The sequence below is a fragment of the Pygocentrus nattereri genome, chromosome 9 (assembly GCF_015220715.1).
Source record: "Pygocentrus nattereri isolate fPygNat1 chromosome 9, fPygNat1.pri, whole genome shotgun sequence".
NCBI lineage: Eukaryota > Metazoa > Chordata > Actinopteri > Characiformes > Serrasalmidae > Pygocentrus > Pygocentrus nattereri.
The window spans coordinates 21,186,217-21,207,966 of NC_051219.1; the positions used below are offsets into that span (position 1 = coordinate 21,186,217).

Genomic DNA, 21,750 nt, shown 5'->3' on the forward strand with positions numbered 1-21,750 from the left:
TTCATTTGTTAAGTTGAAATTTAACTATTTAGTAAAATATGCAGCACTGGTCCAAAAAGATCTGGGGCAGTAACTCAGATAATAATGTCTGTGCATTGTGTTGTGATGACTAACAGCTCTCTTTATTCGCAGAAAATCCAAGCCGTGATCACAGTGCTGGACTATGACAAGATTGGCAAAAACGATGCCATCGGTAAAATCTGGGTGGGCAGCAAAGCGCAGGGAACAGCGCTCAGGCACTGGTCAGACATGATCGCCAACCCACGACGGCCGATCGCCCAGTGGCATCCTCTCAGGCCCGAAGAGGAAGTGGACGCTGAGCTAGCAGGCCTCACTGCCAAGAAGTAAATCTTACATTTACCCACGCACACTGCCACCTTTCCACTTTCTCTCTCCTCCCCTTTCACCCACTCAGTATGTTTTGCATATTTTCCATCCATCCAACCAGCACTGCATGATACATGAGATCAGACAAAAAAATAGAAAAAGATGGTAAAAGCAGGTTTCCATTTCAACTGTTAATCCTTTTTAAAAATGAGATGTGATATAAAATCAAGATAAATAAAATACATGTGAAGATAAGACATGCTAAACATCAGAAATGAAATGCAAGGAGGTATAAAACTATTATCATTGTCTTCTTAGAGACTTAGCTTATAGATCCCAATGTCCTATAATGAACCTTATTTTATAAGATCAAGTATCAATACGAGGATCACAAAGATACCCAATCTTCCACTTCCATCATATTATCACAGTCTTCTTTAGTAATAAGAATAAAACAAAATACATATCTTTTTTTTAATTCTACATGTTGTGTCTGGGAGGATGGTTTGTTATGAAATTTGAATCAATTTTAAGGGGGTTAGTGTTTGGACTGGATGCCTCCAACTGAAAAGAAGTCTGTTGGGTGTCAACATTACTGCCTGCAATCTATCACCTCAACAAGTGTGCTCCATGAGTTCCTAGAGTGCTGGACCTTTCCACAGTCTCATAACAAGTCCTGTATCTGTCTTTCTAACAAAAAGGATACAAGCCTTTGAACATCATAAAATAAGCAATTCTTGACTGCCAGGGACGCCTTCCTATTAAATCCATCCTTTGGTTTTCGTACATTAAACACATTTGTTCTGCTTGAGCACTTTAAATGGAAAACATTTTGCTTTTTCATTTACTGTTCAATGACTCAAGAATGCTCTTACTTCTTGACTCCTTTTTTTCCAGAATTGTGATGAGTACACTGTTTTTTATGCTATAAAAAGTGCTTATTATATTCTTATTGATCAGATTAGTTTGTTTCATTAATGCATGCGATAGTGCTCATTGTCTGGTTTTATTAATTATTATTTATAGCATTGTAATATTTTGGACCCAGTTAGCATAATTCAGTGTGAATGTGTTTCCTCATTTTATGCATTATTTTGTTCTATAACCATCATTTGTTATGGTTTGAAATGAAATGAAAGGGTCTGAAAGTGGGTACTGTTATATGTGTATTTTATACACAGCTTACCAAACTGCTAAAACTATTTGCACTACTGGATATAGCTATATTCTGTGGGTCTTGGTTGTGTATATCAATCTGTCGACTTATGTGGTGGTGCATCTTTTATTCAAGTCATCTGGTTTTGCGGATTTTATGTTTTTAAAAACTGAGAATATGTATTATTGGAATGCTGGACTAATTATTATGAGACTATGGATCTCTCTCACTGAATAGAAGCATTTCAAAAGCTAAATAAATGTGACTATTCTTCGGGCACCTAAAACACACCATACTGCCTACTTTACATGTGTGGTATGGACTAACTTCATGGCAACTTTTTAAAACACCAACTGGGAATTTAAACTATAACTACAAGCTATAATATGGAAAATGTTTTAATGTAATGCTTTTAGGTCTAAAACCTCTAAACCAGATATTATTTAGAGACCCATCATTAGATTCTGAATTAGCAGGTTTCAGACTAGGAATTTTTGAAGTTTTTGTATACTTGAAACACTGTAAGCCAACCTTCACGAAATTAACAAAAAAGCTCTTTTGCTGAGCTATACTCTATTGCAATAATATTGTTAGACTCTGAAATAGCAGGTATTTACATTGACACATTTACAGTGCAGTCTGAGTGCAGTTTATGTCTCCTTGGGAGTCTGAATGTTTTTGTTAACGTATTTATTCATTTGTTCTTCCACTATGACCCATATGGCAACCAATATTTCCATTCCTTATTTAATTTGTCAATAATATGTGTCCCTTCAGATTTACCATTCTTAGTTCTGAAAATACCAATGAAATGCAGCAAACACCCCTCACCCCCCAACCATTGGTGTGTAGTTTTGCCTATATATGCATAGTTCCTACTTAATGATATTGCATGTTTCAATAAAAAGATGAGCATGTTTCAGAGACAAAGCAAAAATATATTGTGTATGTAAGTAGGTGTTATTTGTCATTTTAATAACAAAAAGGGAAGGGAAAAGATGCTCTGTATATTTTCTAACTGAAGTAAATATGTATTTTCCATGAGTGGGTATTGAGAGAATGTGAACTGTACTAAACTAGTCTTCATATTCACAATGTGCCCATCCCTAGCTATCATAAGCAAATGTTCAGTGCTTTGCGTAAACTATTAGAGGATGAAAATGTAGCCGCATGCTTGACGTCTACTTGCAACATTTTTAACAGATAAACTGTATTTATCAAATAACAAGTTCATTTTCACTTTGCAGAGTAATATTTGGTCTTGTTTTTTAAATGTGTTTGTGGAAGTAAAAGCTTCCATGGGGGCTCCAAGTCCAATTCATATGATTTTACCATCACTTCGGAACATTCAAGTGTAGTGTGGGGGTCTGGATGATAAAATATTTGATGTTCTGATTAGGACAGACTCCTAAGCGTTTTTTTTTTCCACGATCGGTGCCAATAAAAGAAGTCACGTGTACTGCCATTTTATCTGACTTTGTCATTTTAACGTGATTTTTTTGGACCAAACTGAACAAGTTTTCAACATGGCAAAAAGCTTGCCTTAGCACAATAGTATCATTGCGTTTTGGGAAAAAACTTGGGGTCCCCTTCTTTCAGTTTATATTAATTAAATGTCTTATTTCACAATAATGCTATAGCCACATTTTACTTCATTACAGCATTTAACTAGCCAGTAACTCTGTGTGTGTGTGTGTGTGTGTGTGTGTGTGTGTGTGTGTATGTGTGTGTGTGTGAGTGTGTGTGGGTGTGAATAAAATAAAGCCATAAGACTTGAGCACTAATTCTTTGGAGCTCAGCTATGTAGATTAAATTCTTAAAGTAATTTTAATGTCTCCTTCACGTAGGCCTATGTATCTCCTCAACATTCCATTGAGTCTGTGAAGCTATGGGGGAACACTGTTACCTGAAAATGTGCTATTTTTAGTGGCAACAGTAGTTTAACCTGCAATAGCCAGTCTCTCTTACTGATGTGTATATTCTTTTGTTTTTAGGAACATTTTTATGTATTAGAATGTTTCAATCAAATTATTCAGTTTGTTTGTTTTTATGGTTTGTTTATTTGTAACTGCCTTGATTTGACACAAAGTCTGCTGTGAAAGTATGAGAATGATTGCAAACAATGTACATCTGTGTACTGCACAATAAGTAAGCAATTACTTTACAAATCATATATGTTCAAAAACACATAACTGGTGTGCAATTTAGTTCTTGTTTATGATAAGCATGCATCATTTGTGAGTAGAGGCTGTTCATGAGGACTGTTTCAACATACCAATGTTTATCGTTTTGAAATGAAATAACCAGTATGGGCACTTTTACTTTTTACTTTTTGGGGAACCAGTTAGGGAATTATTCATTATGCATATTCTTCCCAGGTACCTTCAACTGGCATATCAGACGTTTGCCTGGTGTATGTATGCATCAACAATAATGCATAGGCCCTTTAACTTAAACTTTTAATTTTCCTTTTTTTTTTTTTTTTGGTAAACTGAGCACTGCCATCTGCCTATATGGCTGCATGCACAATGCACAATGATTAGGAACATTCCTAGATGTCACTCACTGAGAGGTGGTACTCCAAACTTGTACAAACAAAAATATTTGAGAGCAATAGTAAGGAACAGAAAAAAATGTTTGAGTTTTTGTTTTTATTTTTCTTTTAACAATGTGAAAAACATCAGGGCACATGAGGGGTATTTATAATTTACTCTCAGCTCTTTGTTCAGCTTGCTTTTGCTTTGTTGTCCTCTGTAGATCTTGTTTTGTCTTAAAGAAAAATGAGAGACTCCTCCATAACAGAGATGTTTTAGCCCTTCTTACATTGTCTTGTTACCAAATGGAAGCAAATTTCTTGCATGACCAGACATGAAATGTCAACAGTTCAACAGAGGTTACTGTGTAAGGTTTTTATTTTGAATGTGAAAGGAAGAAAACAACTGTCAATCGGTCAATCTCCCTTATAACACTTTTCATCATCTGCCTTTACTGTAGATCCGTTATCAAAATGAAAACTCCCTCTTGGTTTTCTTTATTCTCTCTCTCTATGGTGTTCTGCTCCTTGAATCAGGAGGCTGCGAAGTTATGTCCTCAGGCTATGTTTGTTCTCGTCTCAGTGTTTTGTGTGTGTGTGTTCATGTCCGTAACATTGTGCCTAGTGTGGACCAGTCGCATGCTTTAGCCCTTGATAAGACACTTTGCAAAGAAAAAAAAGAAAATATATTGCTCACAGACTTTCCCACGACCCTCTAGCAGACAGTACAAGAACATAATTGATCCTTGTAAAGACCTCACGGGAACCAAATATCTCGATACAGATTTATCATATGTGTTAGCAGCTCTGTACAAGGTAAAAAAAAATAAATAAAAGACTTTTAATTAAAACTATTCATTTGCTTTTTTGTTTGAAATTGTATACATGTTAATATTCCATTTGTTCTTCCATCAAGGGTTTTTATATTATGAGATTACATTAAAATTAGAGTTTTTATTAACTTTTGCTGCTTATTGTGTAAAACATGCCCAACACTGTTGGCTTATTGATCATCACTTTTATAAGCATGAAACATAAAAGGACTAAAAAGTTTTTCAAGTCCTTTGGTCCCAGACAAGGCTTGGAATGCAGACTTTACTAGTTAGTCCTTACCGGAAACAGCTTTCTCACTTTATTCTTCTATGTTTAATCAAAATTAGTGAAACTGGTTTAATAAAAACAATCTTTAGTATGGCACAACTACATGTCCATAACTGAGTAATGGCTTACTGACAAGTGATTAAGTATTGTAATATGGGAAATAACGATGCTAATCTGTACAATCACAAGTGTGGACACCTGGGTGGATGTATGTTTCTCGTATTTTAAAACATTTCAATATAAGACGTTTCATTATGTTTCATTAAATTATATTTCACCTTTAGTCAAAAACGTTAATTAAAATTAAGTAAAAGTTATTCATTTTTCAGAAGATATGTCAGATGAGATTTCGATATCAGATATTGCACTTGCATAAGAAAGGGAACAGTGAAAGGACAAATTAGTATAAAAACAGTTCCCGAAACTGGAGCTCAAAAATGATTAAAAGATGTAAAGGAAATGGAACTCCTAAGCATGCTAGATCTCAGGGACCACCAAAATGTTTATAAACATTGCTTTTGTCCATCCTTCCCAAGTGAGAGTACTATGGGTGTTAAAGGAGGTGTAGCTGTCAATAAGTCATTACTGAGAAAAGGAAATAGACATGTACATAGACAGGAAATAGAACGAATATTTGCAAAAAATCTTTTTTGATGATAAAATGGAGAACAGTGATAATAGATGTGTGTAAACCTCTGACTAGTACTGGTTTTTTTTTTTAACAACCATATTGTGGTATTCGCACAGGTAGTTTTCCTTCATTTCCTTCTTTTCCTTTAAGAATTCTAGAAACCTAAGCTGCTCTCATTCCAGAACACACAACAAAAGCAGACGGCAGCGGTACATATGCTACAGCAATCCACTTCCCATTCAGGGTTTTACAGTGCATTATGATAAATATATGTGTGCCATAAACAAGCTTAAAACAAAGTGCTGTGAGCTTTAAAATTATACCACTTTAAATTTGTGATGTGATTACGAATTTTTTTTTCTCTTTTAACTTTAGCTTGATAAATACATTACCCAATATTTTAAATCTCTTTTAGATAAACAATAAACATAAATATTTAAAACAAAAAATAAAGCCACAAAACATTGAACAATGTTAGCAGGTAACTCTTCTACCTATCTCTCTTGGCCTCTCCAAAATTATACATAAACAAGGAGTAGACCAAAAAAAAGTTTTAAAATCCTATACATCAAAGTACCATATACAGGTAGATATAATGGCTTCATTTCCCATTTAACAATGGAGCCCATCCTTGGAAATGGTGTTTAAAAAACAAAAAAAAAATTCTCATGTTATACAGTGTAACTGAGCTGGACAAAGCTTACACCGTATGATTCTCCAGAAGGGCATTTACAGTTGTCTTCAATTGATCTAAAAAAATCTACTACAAAAAATTGCTGATCAAAGCCAGTCTTTTATACAGGAACATTTTGGGGAATTTTATCAGTAAGGTAGTTGGTCTCTACCTTTGCAATATCCAGAAAGAGCCAGAGAGAGAGAAAGAAAGAGAATGAAACCATTATCTAGTGTAAATGGTCATTTAAGTTCAGAAGGTAGAAAGTGGGTGTAAATGGCAGAAATAACGCAAGGTGCTGTTCAGCCAGTCTCTTGGTGTGTATCCTACGCACGGCCTGACCTCACTTGGAGAGTTTGCTGATGACTCGAATTAAGGCCCCATTCTCATCCTTTAGTCGCTGGTTATCTGACTTTAGTTCTGCCAAAACCTGAAACAATGACATGAGATGAGAAAGAACTTTTACAGTGTGTAGTTATGCCTAATATCTCCCCTGTTGGCATATTCTCATTACTATAAATATAAAGCTAAAGCCAAGTAAAAATTATTCAAGATCAGCATGATGCTACATGTGAATTTATTGTAAAAGTTTGTGTGAAATTGTATTAATTTAATTTCTGACATGAAGAATAACATAAAAGGATGTGCCTTTCCTCTTCATTAGACTAATCTTAAACACTGAAAAATGACAGAATCAAATTTATCAATGTGTAAAAATCCATGATATTAAAAATAAATGTTTTTTTCTCATGAGCATTGCTACTAAATAAGAACAAAACTTAACATATTTAACATATGTATTAAACCAACTAATGGTTTTCCTTTTTAAACAATTCATGCCCAAGAACTAAATTTGTAATAATAAAGACAAAATGCCAAAGAACCTGTTCTGACTGATCTAAACTATATACACACACACATAGTGGCACATGCTAAACATTTATTATTATGGGGGAAGCTCAAATAATACTCGAACGAAATCAAATTCAGTGCCCTCAAAAATATTGTTTTTTTCTCAAATTTGTGAGCCACAATTGTTGGCACCCCTTAATTTAATACTTTGTGCAGCTTCCCTTTGCAAAGATAACAGCATTGAGTCTTCTCTTATAATGCTTAATAAGACTAGAGAGCATAGGGCAAGGGACTGTGAGACCATTCCTCAATACAGAGTCTCTCAAGATCCTTCAGATTTTCCTCTTCAGCTCATCCCACAGGTTTTCTATGGGGTTACATCAGGGGACTGGGATAACTATGGCAAAACTATGACTCTGTATTTAGTGAACCATTTCTGTGTTGATTTTGAGGTATGCTTTGGATCACTGTCCAGCTGCAAGATCCAAGTTTAAACTTCCTGGCTGAGGGAGTCAGGTTTTGATTCAATATTTGCTGGTACATGATAGAGTCCTTGATACCATTTATCTGAACAACAGCCCCACAGCAACACAGATCCACCACCTTTCTTCATGGGTGAGGTACTTTGTTGCATGGCTATCTTTATGTGTATGCCAAACTCACCTCCAGTATTTGTTGCCGAAAAACCCTATTAGAACCTATAGAACATGGTCCCACTGAAAGTTCCAGTAACATCTAGCAAACTAGCTGGTGTCTGATAGCAATTTGGAAGATGTTACAACCCCAAGCCCTAACTAATGTCCGAAATTCCACAGCTGTGATCCTTGGAGCTTCTTTGGCCACTCAAATCATCCTATTTACCGTGCTTGGGGTCAGTTGACATACATCTTCACAGCAAATTCTTGCTGTGAGAGGCAAAACTGCCTCTCCAACCCACTATATATGGGCGCATAAAACATTTGGCCTTATTTCCATAATACAATATCCAAGATGCCACCTCCAAGCCATCAAAGTATTCAGGAGGCTTGCTAGAAGTTTCTGCTATTATGAAACAGCAAAGGTTGGCACATGGAGTTATTATATTGTGCCAAGACTTTGGTTGGACCTGAATTATGTGAGAAAATCAGTGTTTTTTTCTTGCTATGACAGGGTAAATTTTTGTAGCCTTTACTTATCTCCGTTTTGCTCACTACACCAATAAATCTAGATGGCACTGTAGTTTACAGTATGTTATTTGTGCAAATATAAAATAGAAAGATGCTGTCTACCTCTGCACTCTGGGTCATCTGTCCCTAACAGTGCACTGAATACAATAACTGCCAGTAAAACAGTAAGGCAGAGAAAGCATTCACTCGTGACTTCATATGAGCACAAGTTTTAGATAAAACAAAGGCTGATTGTGCTAGTTCTCATTCAAAATTAACCCAGACATTAGTTCCCCAATCTCCCTTTCTCTCTCCTTCTCTCCCTCTCTCTCTTAGACACACGTGTGACACTTGGTGCGGTGTGATTTTTTTCCAGTTTAGACAGTGAAAAGACAGTGAAGAAAAAAAAACGAAGGATTTTAACTTTAAGTAGTTTGAACATTTGGCTATCATTTATCACTTTCACTCATCCTCTAGATGACACAGAGGGCTCTACAGGCACCGCTGCAAAGGCCTTAACCACATAAATGATTATAGTCCCATACATCTTTCTATTAACCAATCTCAACATATTGTAATTTGGCAGGATTTAGCTATAAATCCGTGCCATAAATACTGCTGCTGTATTAATCTGAATGGCAGTACAAAGCTTACATCCTGCAAAAGTGTGCTGGACTCAACACACTTGACAGAATCGCAGAGTCTCTCAGCCATGATGCAAATCCCTCTAAAAATATCTTCAAAGGCATCGGCTGCAGGAAGAATGCAATGGCTTCTTCATGCCCAATGGAGAATTGGAGGGGGGTTACAGAGAGTGATAGAGTGAGTCAAGCTGTGCAAGGGAGAAAATAAGGAATACGAAGACCTGCCTGGTAGCAACGGAGATGCAGAGGAAGAGGTGATGGCAGGGGGCAGAACAGAGGAGAAAGAAGAGAAGGACAGAGAGCAAGAGAGGAGGACTAGAGATCCTCCGTCTCAGGAACGGAAGCTGTTTGGGCAAGGCAATTGAAGATGCGCAGCATGGCTCTGTTCTCTGCTAGCAGGCGCTCATTCGCCCTGCGGAAAGCCCGCAGCCGATCCAGCGCAGGGAGCGTCTAAAGAGAAGAGGGGTGCACAAAGAGAGAAGGAGAATTTGGGATGAATTAGCCTAAAAGTGTGGAGAAGAAAAAGAAATGAAGAAAAGAGAGCTAGAGAAGGTGTATCAGAGTTTAAGTGTAGTGTAAAGCCAGGAAGCAAAAGATAATAAGGATCAAAGACAGAAGAAAGAATTGGAAAGAGTACACAGTGGCATGCAAGCCTAATACAACAATGTTACAAACCATGCAAACAGCACTTCTTAAAAGCAGGACTGAAAAGGGGTAGTACAGTACGGGGAAAGACAGTACATTTGTGGGTGTAGTTTTGTGTTCTATCTTTGAATTCAAACTCGGCTAGCAACCCTGAAACATAAATAGCAAATATCTCTGGAAATATGTCCATGTCATTCATGGATGAGCACAGCAATCTGAAAAGTTTTCAGTATACAACCTGCCAAACTCTAACTATTTTCTCAACATTGGCTTACATAAGACATTTGAAGGATCTGTGGTTAACCTCAGTGGGATCACTTACACCAGTGTGTGCAGAAGTCCTGTGGGTTAACACCATTACAGAAGAACCCCCCCACCCCCCACCCCACCCCACCCTCTTCATGCCCTGACCCACAGATCTGGGACCACCATTCCAGGTTTCTTTGCCAGATCTCTGGCTGTGATTTGAACCCTAAAAACATCTAAAGGCCATGCGGCAAACGGCAAACTAAGTTGTTCTTTTGCCTGGTGCAATTCACTGATTGTGCTTGCACATACTGCTGACAGGTTTGTCTGAATTAACTCATAAGTGTGCTTTGTGGTTCTAACGTGTCATGTGGGCATGTGCCACACTACATTGTTCAAAGCTGGAGCAGAACATTGAGCCCTGAATAAAACATGGATTAAGGAGAATGGTGAAGAGGAAAAGCCAAAAGGAGATGCCCCTTTAGATAAAGGTTTACAGGACAAAATTAGCCTCCTCAGTTTTCTTTACTGGTTATCGCTATTGGGATTTCTCGCATCCCAGTAAAGAAATTATATACCATGACAATAGTTTGGACGAGTTTAGACAACATTTACAAGCTTGTAACTAAAATATTATATGAATATGTCATGCCAATCAGTGAGGTTCTGGTTAACTACACAGCCTCCAAACTGTCTTCATAGTATAAAATGACATATGAAATTTATGAGGACTAGTCCCATTAAGAAATAGCTTCAGCATGCATGATAATATGACTACCAATGAATGTAAACTAGTAGCCATCAATTAACATTATTTAATTTGCAGAATATTAATTGATGGCTATATAACTACTATTTTTACAAAAACCCTAAAATCTATCGAGATCTCCAGCATAGCAAGAGGAACAACAATCAACATTCAACTTACTGTGATAAGACAGAGAACTGTGATCAGGCTGCCACGCACTGTTATATATTGCAGTGACCAATGTGTGTTCATGCCTTTATGTGGAAGATGAGTGTCTGTGAGCAGGCAACCAGTAGTGGTTTTGGCCACTCACCATTTTCCCCCTTTTGCCTTACTCCAGCCGAGGATCAACTCAGGGCTGGTAGCCACAGCGAAACCTCACTGGGGCAGGCTTCTGAGGCAGTAGGGACAATATATACCAGTCAATTAAGTGCCTGCCACTTCCTCACATCAGGTGAGTCTAGATAGCAACTTAGCATGAATAAATACGTTGAATCAAAATGATGCCAGTTTCATTGCTAATTCACGACCCTTTTTTTGGGGGGGGGGGGGGGCTAAAAGTACTGTCTCTGAGAAGAACACATGTTCTGAATCTGCCCCATGTGTCTCTAAAGTAGTCATTTTGCTTTGCCCAGGACTTTTAAATGTAGGTCGGACCAAAGGCTTTCTAACATCCCATTCATCACTTTAGCTTACCACCACAGCTGATGCAGGTATTTTCTTAATCACGCTGAATTTTCAAAATGTATTATGCCAGTGTTCTTCTTAGCCTCTCAAAATGTCAACTTTGTGCAATTACTGCTGGAATGTTGAACAAAGACTATGCCTTGTCCCAGGGTCTGAGCGGTGGGTTCTGTACTGGCTCCAGCACAACAGGAACTAGGTCACCACGTAATACTGCAGCAGCAGGATGCTGTGAGGCTATCAAGCACTGTCTCAGACTAGCAATACATGGCAAGAGCACATTCTCATGGCTTTGGTGTTTGTCTATACCTGAGCTAGCTTAAACATCTGCATAATATAAAATTAGTCAGCATAAACGGATAATTCTAGTTAGAACACAAACACAAACATGCTGCCTCAGCTTAGCTTAGCTGTATTACAACTAGCTAACACAGCATGCTACGTTTTAGGGACACGGACTAGCACATGAAATTCATAAAACTGGTTTAATCACATGCATATTGTAGAGGCATAGTCACTCTCTTACCTTAAGCTCTTCTTCCATGTCAGATACTCTCTTCTCCAATGCCTGCTTTTCCTTCACAAAAAAGGATAATCAGTAAGACATTACTTTGAGATTCCTTCTTAAAAGAATAGTTTGGTGAAGTATTTTTTATCAGGTTACGGGTAAATTTAGCAGTTACCCCAGATGCAGTTTAATATCTGATGTGTGCCTCATTAGTTTACAACGAAAGTTTAAAATGCGGTTTATTTTAAAATGTGGTCATCAAAATTGAAATCGGACATTGTTTTGATTTTTTGAGTACACAACCTTAGCTTCTGTGCTGAGTTAGTAAAAGCCACCCCCTATAAATATAACAGTAACATTAAAAGTACAGTTGACGCCACGGTACTGACATGGTGACAAGTAAATAAAACTGAAAAGGCTATGAACAGACTGCTGTAGACACAAAATATTGCAAGATGCTCAGCAAAATACGGAGATAGTTTATACATATATATGTATATATACCTTTTTCTCTGATTCAAACACACTGGACCGCTCTGAAATTCTGTCCTGCTTCTGAAAGACAAAGGTAATAAACAGAAGCATAAAATAATAAAATGGTACAATATGAATATATCTTGGTAAGACAAGAAGAAAACATAATAATAAAGAAATGACCTTGTACAGTGCATGTAAAAAAGGTAGCATTTAAAAATATTACATGTAGTAATTAGAATATAAAAAATGAAAAAATACAAAAAGAAGTTGTAAAATGTGTCAACTGCCCCATTTATAGAAAAATGTTGTACGTATATGTAGTCTATGAAATATGAGTTAATAAAATGCAAAACTTTTGGATTTTTGATTTTGGTCTGTTTTGAATGCAGCCTGCTGTCAAGCAAGATCAGTGTTGGCATATATACACATCACGTTTTTCCTTATTTAAAATTTAAAGTCCAAGTAAAAAAAAATAAAAAATCACTGCCCACTTAAAATGCTGCACCACCAGAGACTTTCAACATGACAATAGCACCCACTCATTAAAATCTAGCAACATTCTCTCTGTGGTAAATTTGTAACTAGTTCTGAGGTAGTCATGATACTATCATCACTGCTTGCACTTTGAATCCTCCATCCAGACATTCAGATATATACTACTTGCTTTTATAGAGACTATTGGCTTTAGAGAATGTGTCAAGCTCCAGTCCTTGTGGGCCATAGCATTGCAGACTCCAGCACGCTGCCTTATTAAGCACACTTGATACAGCTCATCAGCTATTTAGCAAGGCATTCATAAACTGATTTCAGAGCATTAGATGATGAGCACTTTGGCCTAGAATTCCCCTGGTTTGACATGCCTGCTTTAGAGAATGTTGGTTCAGAGATTTAATTGTAAACAGAGAACCAGTGAGCAGTGCTGTTTTCACACTTCTCTGAAGATTTGGGGCAAACAAATTTTTATAGCCATAGAAAATCTTTGTCTCAGAGCTTGGCTGAGTGTGCCCTCACCTGTGTGACTCTGTCCAGCTGTGAACGGATTTTGGCCAGCTCTTGCTTGCTGTCCTCCAGACGAGTCTTTAGCTTCTCATTCTCTGCCAGCGCATCCTCATACAACTGGCAAAATGAAATAAACAATTCAAGCTGCCAAAGGTATCCCCAGAGCTAGGGAAGTTGCTGATCTACGCTTTACCAATGAACATCAGTAATGAGGACTTATTAAAATCTTAGTGGCTGCTGAATTTGGACAATGTAATTGTTATAATAAAGTTATTCTGTGTTTTTAAAGAAGGCCTATATTTCACTCTGTTGTTCGTCCTGCTCTGTTAATAAAATGTTTACTAACATGAACTGGAGTAAACATCCCTCGATTGGTGAAGACCATTTCATTACAGATCTTTGTCTCTGTGTTTTAAACAAGAAGACCAATTTGTCACACAGAACTGTACTGAACGGGATACATTTTGTTTACATTATATTAACATCTTGACATCCAATTTATATTTATAGCCATGAAAGAAACTGCTCAAGTACTTAATCAAATGGTAACAAGTGGTATGTTTACTAACTTTCTTGTAGTCTTTGCTGGTGGAGTCGTCATCGGTCTTATTCAGAGAAGCTAAGCGATTCTCCCTACGTGTGTAGGAGCTGGTACGACTGAGTCTTTCTGATGAGCCCTCTACACCACTGCCATCTGACCTGTTAAAAGCGGATATTTGTGCAACGTCTTGGATAATTTTATAACAATTCTTTTTATATGATCTCATATTTATTATACATTGTATTTCCATTTTTTTAAAAAAACAAGAAGCAAAAAAGAAAGTTCAGTACTCACCTAGATGTTCTATCATGCTGCAAAAGAAAGTCACAAGGTAAAGTACTTTCAACCTGATTTTATGATAATAAACTGCTACTTTTCATCACCTTAACTTCATAGACCAGCATTTATAAATATCATTCTAACATGAAAAAAATAACATATAAATTAGCTCCTTCCCACCCTTTCTGCTATGGTATGTGCAGTAACAAAAAAATAATTTATTAAGAGGTTGTGTAATGTATTCCCAATGCAAAAACCCTGGTGAAAAAAAACACAGTTTTATCAATTCTGTCACATTTGTTTCTGTTATGTCATTTAATGCTACTGGTTGCCTGCTATGTACTGATCAACACTAACTAAGATCTGGATAGATTTTTTATATATTTATGCTAAAGGCAGAAATCTCATGGCTAATGATAGTCTGGAATCTGGTCTTAAATAAATAAATAAACAAACAAAGAAACCTCATTGTACTGGTCTCAAAAACATAGCATTCCAGTTCTATGTTTTACATACATAATGACATAAGGACATAGTGTAACGCGGAGCAAGGAGGTAGACGCATACGCTGAGATAAGCTAGATTTATTAAGGGCAAATCCAGGGTCGTGGTCAAAACGGTCCAGGGTCAAAGAGCCAATACGGACATGACAAACTATAAACAGATTCAAACAGGGCAAGGACATACAACAAAGACCGATATATTTATACAAAGACCGGCAAACACAAGAGGCAAACACAGGGCTTAAGTACACAGGGGTAACGAGGGACAGGTGCAAACAATCAGGGGCGGAGTTACAAAACCAAAAAAAATGCACATAGACAAACCAAAATAAAAAGGCACATGGAGTGGGAGGAGCCAATCGTGACACATAGTATTTTTTTTGTTTGTTTCTTTTTAAAAAAAATTTAAGAATTGCGAAAGCTAACCTGTATTACTATGTTTCTAAAATAGGTTATCAAAATTAGGTATATTTGACTTTTTTTGTACATGGACAAAGCACTTTTACTATTGGGTTTCAAAGTTTACCTACATGGAAGACTTTTTTGTTCTTTTTCTCTGCCTTGCTTTTCAGTACACAACTGATGAACATGAACAGCATGTTCAGAATGTTCAGTTCAAGTACAATGACAAGTTCATAGCCCTAACTTGACTACGTAAAATGTTGAACATTATTTACTGTCTTATTTTTTTAATTGTGCCTCTTCACTGTCCCTTCAACAGATCTAATTCAATTCAGTGACAGAAATCACCACAAATTACTTCTTATGTCAAGGAATAAATTTGAATTGAAGTGAAATAATTTGTTAATGCAGGTTAGCAAGCATTTGACATGTGTTTTTTTTTTGGCATTAAATGCAGCAAGTTACAGGCATGATTTTTAAAGCATCCTAGACATACTGTCCTCTCATGGAGTCTCTACAAAACACAATAAAATACATTAGTAAATGACTACACGAGGAAGAGAAATATTAGTGTTTCATCTTAGGTCAAATTTGATGTGCACTTTTAACAAACTGCATTGCAACTATAGCTACAGAATACAGGGATGCACCCAGGACTGGATGTGTTTAGTAACAAACCTGATGGTTGGAAAAAAGAGAAGGGAACAAGGCTAAAAAGGCAGAGAACCAATGTAAATCATGGGTGAGTTCAAGGAGAGAAAGACTTGTTAAAAACAAAGAAGCAGGAAAAGAACAGAATAAAAAGTATCTTCTCTTCTTACATTCCTGGAGATTATAGATTGATATCTTTCACAGAGCGAGATAGAGAGGCCGAAAATACACATCCACACATCCTGTTTAGACACATCCACACTAAACTTGATTATACATTGGAGAGGAAAATGGTCTGATGCCCAAACTGACAGGGACCTTACAATACCAAAAAAGGACAAAGCAGAGCACAGTCATTTAAGTCTTGTTTAAAGGGGGGAAAAGCTTTGTGTTTGTGGTTAAACAAGAAATTACACCACATCCATTTCTCAAGTTCAGCACTGGCTGGTAATGTCAGCAGGCATAAAGTGGTGAGTGAGTGAAGTAGAGGGTCATGCTTGGCCATGCCCTGTATATACAGTACCTGAACATATATAACATATATAAGATTGATGGAGTGAGTCTGTGCTTTACATCTCTTTAACTGTGAATTTTACTGCCTGGCTAAGTGCTACAGTACGTAAGGGAAAGTAAACTAGGAAGCAGGAGGCATGTTGGCTCTGGTGAGGTACAGTTCTGAGCTCTAAGAATGTTTACACAACACTGGCAGAAAGGCCTCTCCTTATGTGGTCATATGCTATGCTGCTGCAGCCTCCTTCTCCTAGGAGCCTGCTGTTCACTGGAACTAGAACACAACAGAACTTCACCACAGTGCAGAAAGAGCTACTGGCCACACCACATACATCCTGACCAGGGCACAGCAGTACTATTGACCACAATCCACAGAGAAGGGTTTATAGACCACAGTACATGCACGTACGTACACACACACACACACATATTGCCAATAGCACATGCAGAGATTCAATTATCCATTCTCCCACAGTCCTCATGACTATAACAATATGCATATTTCCTGACCACAGTGCACACAATGTGACCAGGGCACAGTAGTTGACCACTGACCAAAATCCACATATAGAAAAATTTATTGACCACACCCACACATATTTACTGAGAGTAAATTTGGCAAAAGTACTGTACCACACACAAACATACATGGACTTATGTCATTAATGTGTCAGCAAACTGTCTTTATTTACCTTAGTTCATGCATCCAGCCACAAGATTAATCATATCCATTATGATTTCCAGTTCACATTGATATGCATGACAAGAATGTAGCCTAATTTTCCAGGCAGCATTAACACCTGAAACTTGGCCAAATTTCATCACTATTAGAAAGACCAGAGAATACAGCAGTATAACAAAATGCTGTTCGGCTGCACTAATCAGGAGAGAGCTACAAGAAAACAGATGTTGAAAATGCCTAGTTCCACTATTAGGGCAAAAATCAAGAAGTTTAAAGCAACTGGAGATGTATATGAATAATCTCACAGGAAGAGGACATGGGTTTATACTGACCCCATGCAAAAATAGAAAGGTCAACAAGCATGGAATTGATCATTCAGAATCTGAATGAACTGAAGTGATATGAAATATTTACTTCATAATAAGATGATGGGTTTTAAAAAATATTTTAATCCTATAACACACAATTTCCGACGCACAAGCTGATTTTTGACACCTAAGTATCATAAGTGAAAGTTAAATTACTGACAAATATCTACAAAAAGGGCTGGGGTGGCTGTTTTCATACCAAACAAGCAGGAGTACACTTGTTTCCATCTCTTTAATCCAGTCTGATCAGCTGATCATGTGTGCTCCTACTTTGTTGGAATGAGAACCAAACATTTTTTTGCCCTCTGTGGACAAGACTTATAAGATACTTTTTTTCTTTTCCTCTCACACTCCTTTCCTGCATCCCCCACTAAAAGCTGGTTGGTCATCTTGCCAGCTTGCAAAATGGAAAATGTAAACATCGGTATACTGAAATGGAGTGTTCCAATACACAATTCCATAAAAGTCATTTGTGCTTTCCAGAGCCTCAAGGGTTGATTACTATCTCACTGAATCCATCGTTATCTGCTTCTCCAGGCTCCAGCTTCTATGTCTGTCAATACAAAAATAACCTTTTGTTTCAACCTTTTTCATTCTTTCTGTATTTTGTTCTCTCAGATGTTCTCATACTCTAACATGAGACATATTACATTGCCCGACAAGTGTGTTGGCTTGTATGTTGTTACAGAACAGCTGTTTCAGATAGAAAGAAAAAAAGGCCCCAGCAAACAAGAGTAGAGGTATCCTAAAAATAAAACACATGCTTCTTCCTCTTTCTCCCAAGGAAACCTTGCCAAAACAAGTCCATCGTCGTCATGGAAATTTCAAACTGCATGCATGGAAGTAATGGAAAAGAAATCAGATTATGATTAGAACAAACATGTAAACATATGTTGACATTCACATATTTTTTCGCCAGCTTTTGCAGATTTATAAATAATAATCATATTTGATATTATTGATATGATATTTATTCACACAGTACTGGTTTGTTCTAATACGTTTTTATGGACGAGGGAACAAATCCTAGATCTGTAATCTTTTTCAAATTTGCTTCGTGTCACCCTAATCAGCTCAAGCTTTGGCAGTCCAATTCCTTTTTGAGAATAATTTCTTCACCCACGTCATATACTGCATTGTTAGAACCAAAACAGATGGAGAGCAGCACCTGCTGATTTTACAAGCTTCTTTTCACTGAAGTAAACACATGACCTCACGTCAACACTGCCTTTAATGGTCTCTTTCTCCCACTGAGCTGAAGTTTCTGAGGTCTAAAAATACTCACTGATGTATTTTAACTGACATAGTGAATAATCAAATGGTTGAATTTGTTGTAAAGCAAAGCAACAACTTACATCTAAACCACCATAACAAAATATGTTACTGCTACAATGAATATCATTATGAATACTCACTGTACATTGCAAAAAATGCTGCAATGTTTCACTAAAAAATTATGTTAACGTGGTTGTCTTAATATGTAGGCTTTATTACTTCCAGTTATTGCCAGTAATGTCAATTTTTGTTCAATGGACACAGATGTTTAAGATAATATGGTTAAAATTATACATCAAAACATAAAACCATTTTTTTTGGTTTTTTAATATTTTTTAATTGTCTGCCACTGTATTTTCAGGAATTCAGATTCAGTTGTACATTACAGTTTGAACTGTGTTGATGTAGTTTGAAAGCATCTCTTCACAATGGCATGGTATGCTTTTACAAATACAGCTTTCTGTTTGTATATTAAAAATTATTCACATAATTAAAGCTGTACTTTTATTATATTGTTATGTATACATTGGTTTTATATAGCAATTCACAAATATTGGAATCCTAGATACACTATATAAACAAAAGTATTGGGACACATTTCCTAATTATTGAGTTCAAGTGTTTTAGCCACACACATTGCTAACTGGTGGAAAAAAAATAAGCACATAGCCTTAGAGCCTCAATGAACAAAAACTGGCAGTATAATGGGTTGTGTTGATGAGTTCAGCGACTAACCATGGCACTGTCATAGGGGATTTCTGTCCTGCTAGATCTGCTCCTGTCAAATATAAGTGCTATTATCTTGAAATTGAAGAGCAACAGCTTAGCTACAAAGTGATAGACCACTCACAGAGTGGGGCCACTGAGTGCTGAAGCACACCGTGCCTATCACTAACTAACAAGTTCCAAGTTGCCTTTATAAGCAACAACAGCAAAAGAAAATGACGGCCAAGTGGTGTAAAGCATGCCGCCACTGGACTTTGAAGCACTAGAAACGTATTCTGTGGAGTAATGAATCATGTTTCTCTTAGTGGCAGGTCCGAAGGTCCGAAGGACCTTACCTGCCTGACTGCATTGTGCCAAGTGTAAAGTTTGGTGGAGGAGGGATAATGCTTTTTGCTTTCAGGAGGTTGGTTTAGGTTAAGTAAAGGAAAATCTCTGAAGGAAAATGTGTGTGTGTGTGTGTGTGTGTGTGTGTGTGTGTGTGTGTGTGTGTGTGTGTGTGTGTGTGTGTGTGTGTGTGTGTGCTCACTAGTGTGTATGTGGTGTTTCACTGCACGGTTGGGTTAAATGTGGAGGTGAAATTTCTAATAAGGGTCACTTAACAAAGCGAGCTACTTAAAGGCATGGCTGGGTAAGTTTGGTGTGGAAGAATTTAACACTGGCCCACAATGAGTTCTGACCTTAACCCCATCAAACACCTTTGGGATGAACTAGAATGGAAACTGTGAGCTAGGGCCTCGCATCCAATATCACTCTCTGACCTCACAAATGCTCTTCTGGATGAATGGGCAAAATTCCCCCAGTCAGAGCCCAAAATCCTGTAGAAAGTTTTTCAGAAGAGTGAAAGCTGTTGTAGTAGCAAAGGGCATATGCCTATGTGGGTGTAATGTGTATGTATCCCAATACTTTTGTCCAAATAATGTAGTTCTTGCATAATCTCGCTGAGCTATTAATCTATCAAATGTGTGGCTAATGGCCATTTTTCTTGATAAGAGGGGCTTTGATTTAATCTAATAAGGAGAAAAAAATTTATGAGTATAATGTGGAAATACATAAGGCATTAGCTTACGGTACTATTAAAAAAAACATTAAGCTCTATTTCAGTTCAGGGAAAAGGCTCACATAGATCAAAGCAAAACATGACACGATGTTAAAAATTAAGCTACTTTTTAACTGTAGTCTAAAATGGTTGTCATTGCAAACACCCTTTTAAATGATCTACTATACACATTTTATTACAGTTAAACATCACACTTTACCGTTGCCAACCACAATTACATTTTAGGTTTTATCTACTTATATGATTTTGTATTTCTCCAGTTTTGAGACCAAAATATTAATATACATTATACAATAATATACAACAGAGAAATAGCACACCAGGGTGTCTTTTAAAAGTTACGTGCCATAAAGTACGAGTATTAGTTCTCCACAACGTAAACCAACCCTAAATCGTTCTAGTGTCCCAAAGGCAAATGCAGCCATTGGTCATTATCACATTTACATCATTTCATGGCACAACAGAAGATGCTGTAGCCACTCTTGGCTCTGAAAAAAGGAGGCAACAGAGTCTTGCTTCTAAAAAACATTTCAACAGCTGAATTTCATACACTACTCTAATACTACCCATACACCCCAAAGGCAACCCTGATAAATTCCACATTTAATCCCGAAGTCTCAAAAAACGTCTAAACATGCACAGCTGGTTCTTACTCTGAAGCTTTTGGTGCTGGGGGACGGGGAGGAGGGTGGTGAGTCCGACAAAGATTTCCTGGTGCGAGAGGACAGATCCTTGTTACGTGAGTAGAGGGACGACATCTCTCCAAAAAAAGTGACCAAGACGGTTGGCAGCGAGTGTAGCCACACGTTCAGAGAACTGTTGCTGAAATGACCATGTGAGCTAGTGGAGTGGGCACGCTCAACAGGTGGGTGTAAATGTCAGAGAGAAATTAGAGAGAGAGAAGGCGGTGGGGGGGGGTGGAGAAGACTGGAGAGGAGTTGCAGTCTCTGTGCTCCCTGTGCTGGAGCTGCCTGCCTTCGTATCGTCCTTCCTACTCACGGCACAGTGGTCATTACAGAAAAAGTAAAACAAGCAGAGCCACTTCTCTACTTCATGATCTCCAGTCCTTCTATCTCTGCTTCTGTGTTTGTCTCTCGCTCTTCTCCCCCTCCCCACACACACCCCCAACATTCATAAACTCTTTTCCCTCCTCTCTCCCTTTCTGTCTCACTCCCTCTCTCGCTCTCTCTCTCACAAACACACACACACACACACACACACACACACACACACACACACACACACACACGCATACATATCCAGACCTAAAAAAGGGCAGGAATCTGTTAGCTGTTCGTTTCGTGGATGATTTGGCCCCACCCTTTACTCTGGGAACATAGAGTAAGTACAAAGACATGAAGACTAAGAGGCAAACAAAAAGAACAAA

General features: G+C 37.5%; 2 protein-coding genes across 10 annotated transcripts in view; one reads left to right on the forward strand and one right to left on the reverse strand.

Annotated features, from left to right (window-relative positions):
- The window catches only part of syt2a (synaptotagmin IIa), a 77,060-nt gene extending 72,217 nt beyond the window's left edge, over positions 1 to 4,843 (forward strand). For all 7 annotated transcript variants that reach the window (XM_017723567.2, XM_037541343.1, XM_017723565.2 and 4 more), the window contains exon 9: positions 133 to 4,843. In XM_017723567.2, the coding sequence (XP_017579056.1) occupies positions 133 to 348 (216 nt within the window). In that variant the 3' untranslated portion in view covers positions 349 to 4,843. The remainder of the gene's footprint in view (positions 1 to 132) is intronic.
- On the reverse strand, positions 4,404 to 21,460 carry LOC108443130 (protein phosphatase 1 regulatory subunit 12B). Of its 3 annotated transcripts, none has more exons than XM_037541345.1 (8): positions 21,017 to 21,460; positions 14,205 to 14,221; positions 13,939 to 14,068; positions 13,382 to 13,486; positions 12,398 to 12,448; positions 11,912 to 11,962; positions 9,288 to 9,512; positions 4,404 to 6,851 (listed from the first exon to the last, which is right to left on the reverse strand). In XM_037541345.1, exons 1-7 carry the CDS (start codon positions 21,119 to 21,121, stop codon positions 9,378 to 9,380), a joined length of 594 nt encoding a protein of 197 aa, XP_037397242.1. In that variant the 5' UTR covers positions 21,122 to 21,460; the 3' UTR covers positions 4,404 to 6,851; positions 9,288 to 9,377. The 3 variants fall into 3 exon arrangements, with proteins under 3 accessions (XP_037397242.1, XP_017579062.1, XP_017579061.1); XM_017723573.2 differs by lacking the exon at positions 9,288 to 9,512 and adding an exon at positions 11,015 to 11,095 and having other exon boundaries at positions 21,017 to 21,455; XM_017723572.2 differs by lacking the exon at positions 9,288 to 9,512 and having other exon boundaries at positions 21,017 to 21,454.
- Between the last annotated feature and the right edge of the window lie 290 nt (positions 21,461 to 21,750).

Excerpts from the sequence above, each read along its gene's own strand:
- LOC108443130 (XM_037541345.1), bottom strand. The coding sequence starts at position 21,121 with ATGTCGTCCCTCTACTCACGTAACAAGGATCTGTCCTCTCGCACCAGG. Across the intron at positions 12,449-13,381 it reads AGCTGGACAGAGTCACACAG|AAGCAGGACAGAATTTCAGA; the intron begins GTGAGGGCACAC and ends TTTGTCTTTCAG. Across the intron at positions 11,963-12,397 it reads TGTTTGAATCAGAGAAAAAG|GAAAAGCAGGCATTGGAGAA; the intron begins GTATATATACAT and ends TTTTTTGTGAAG.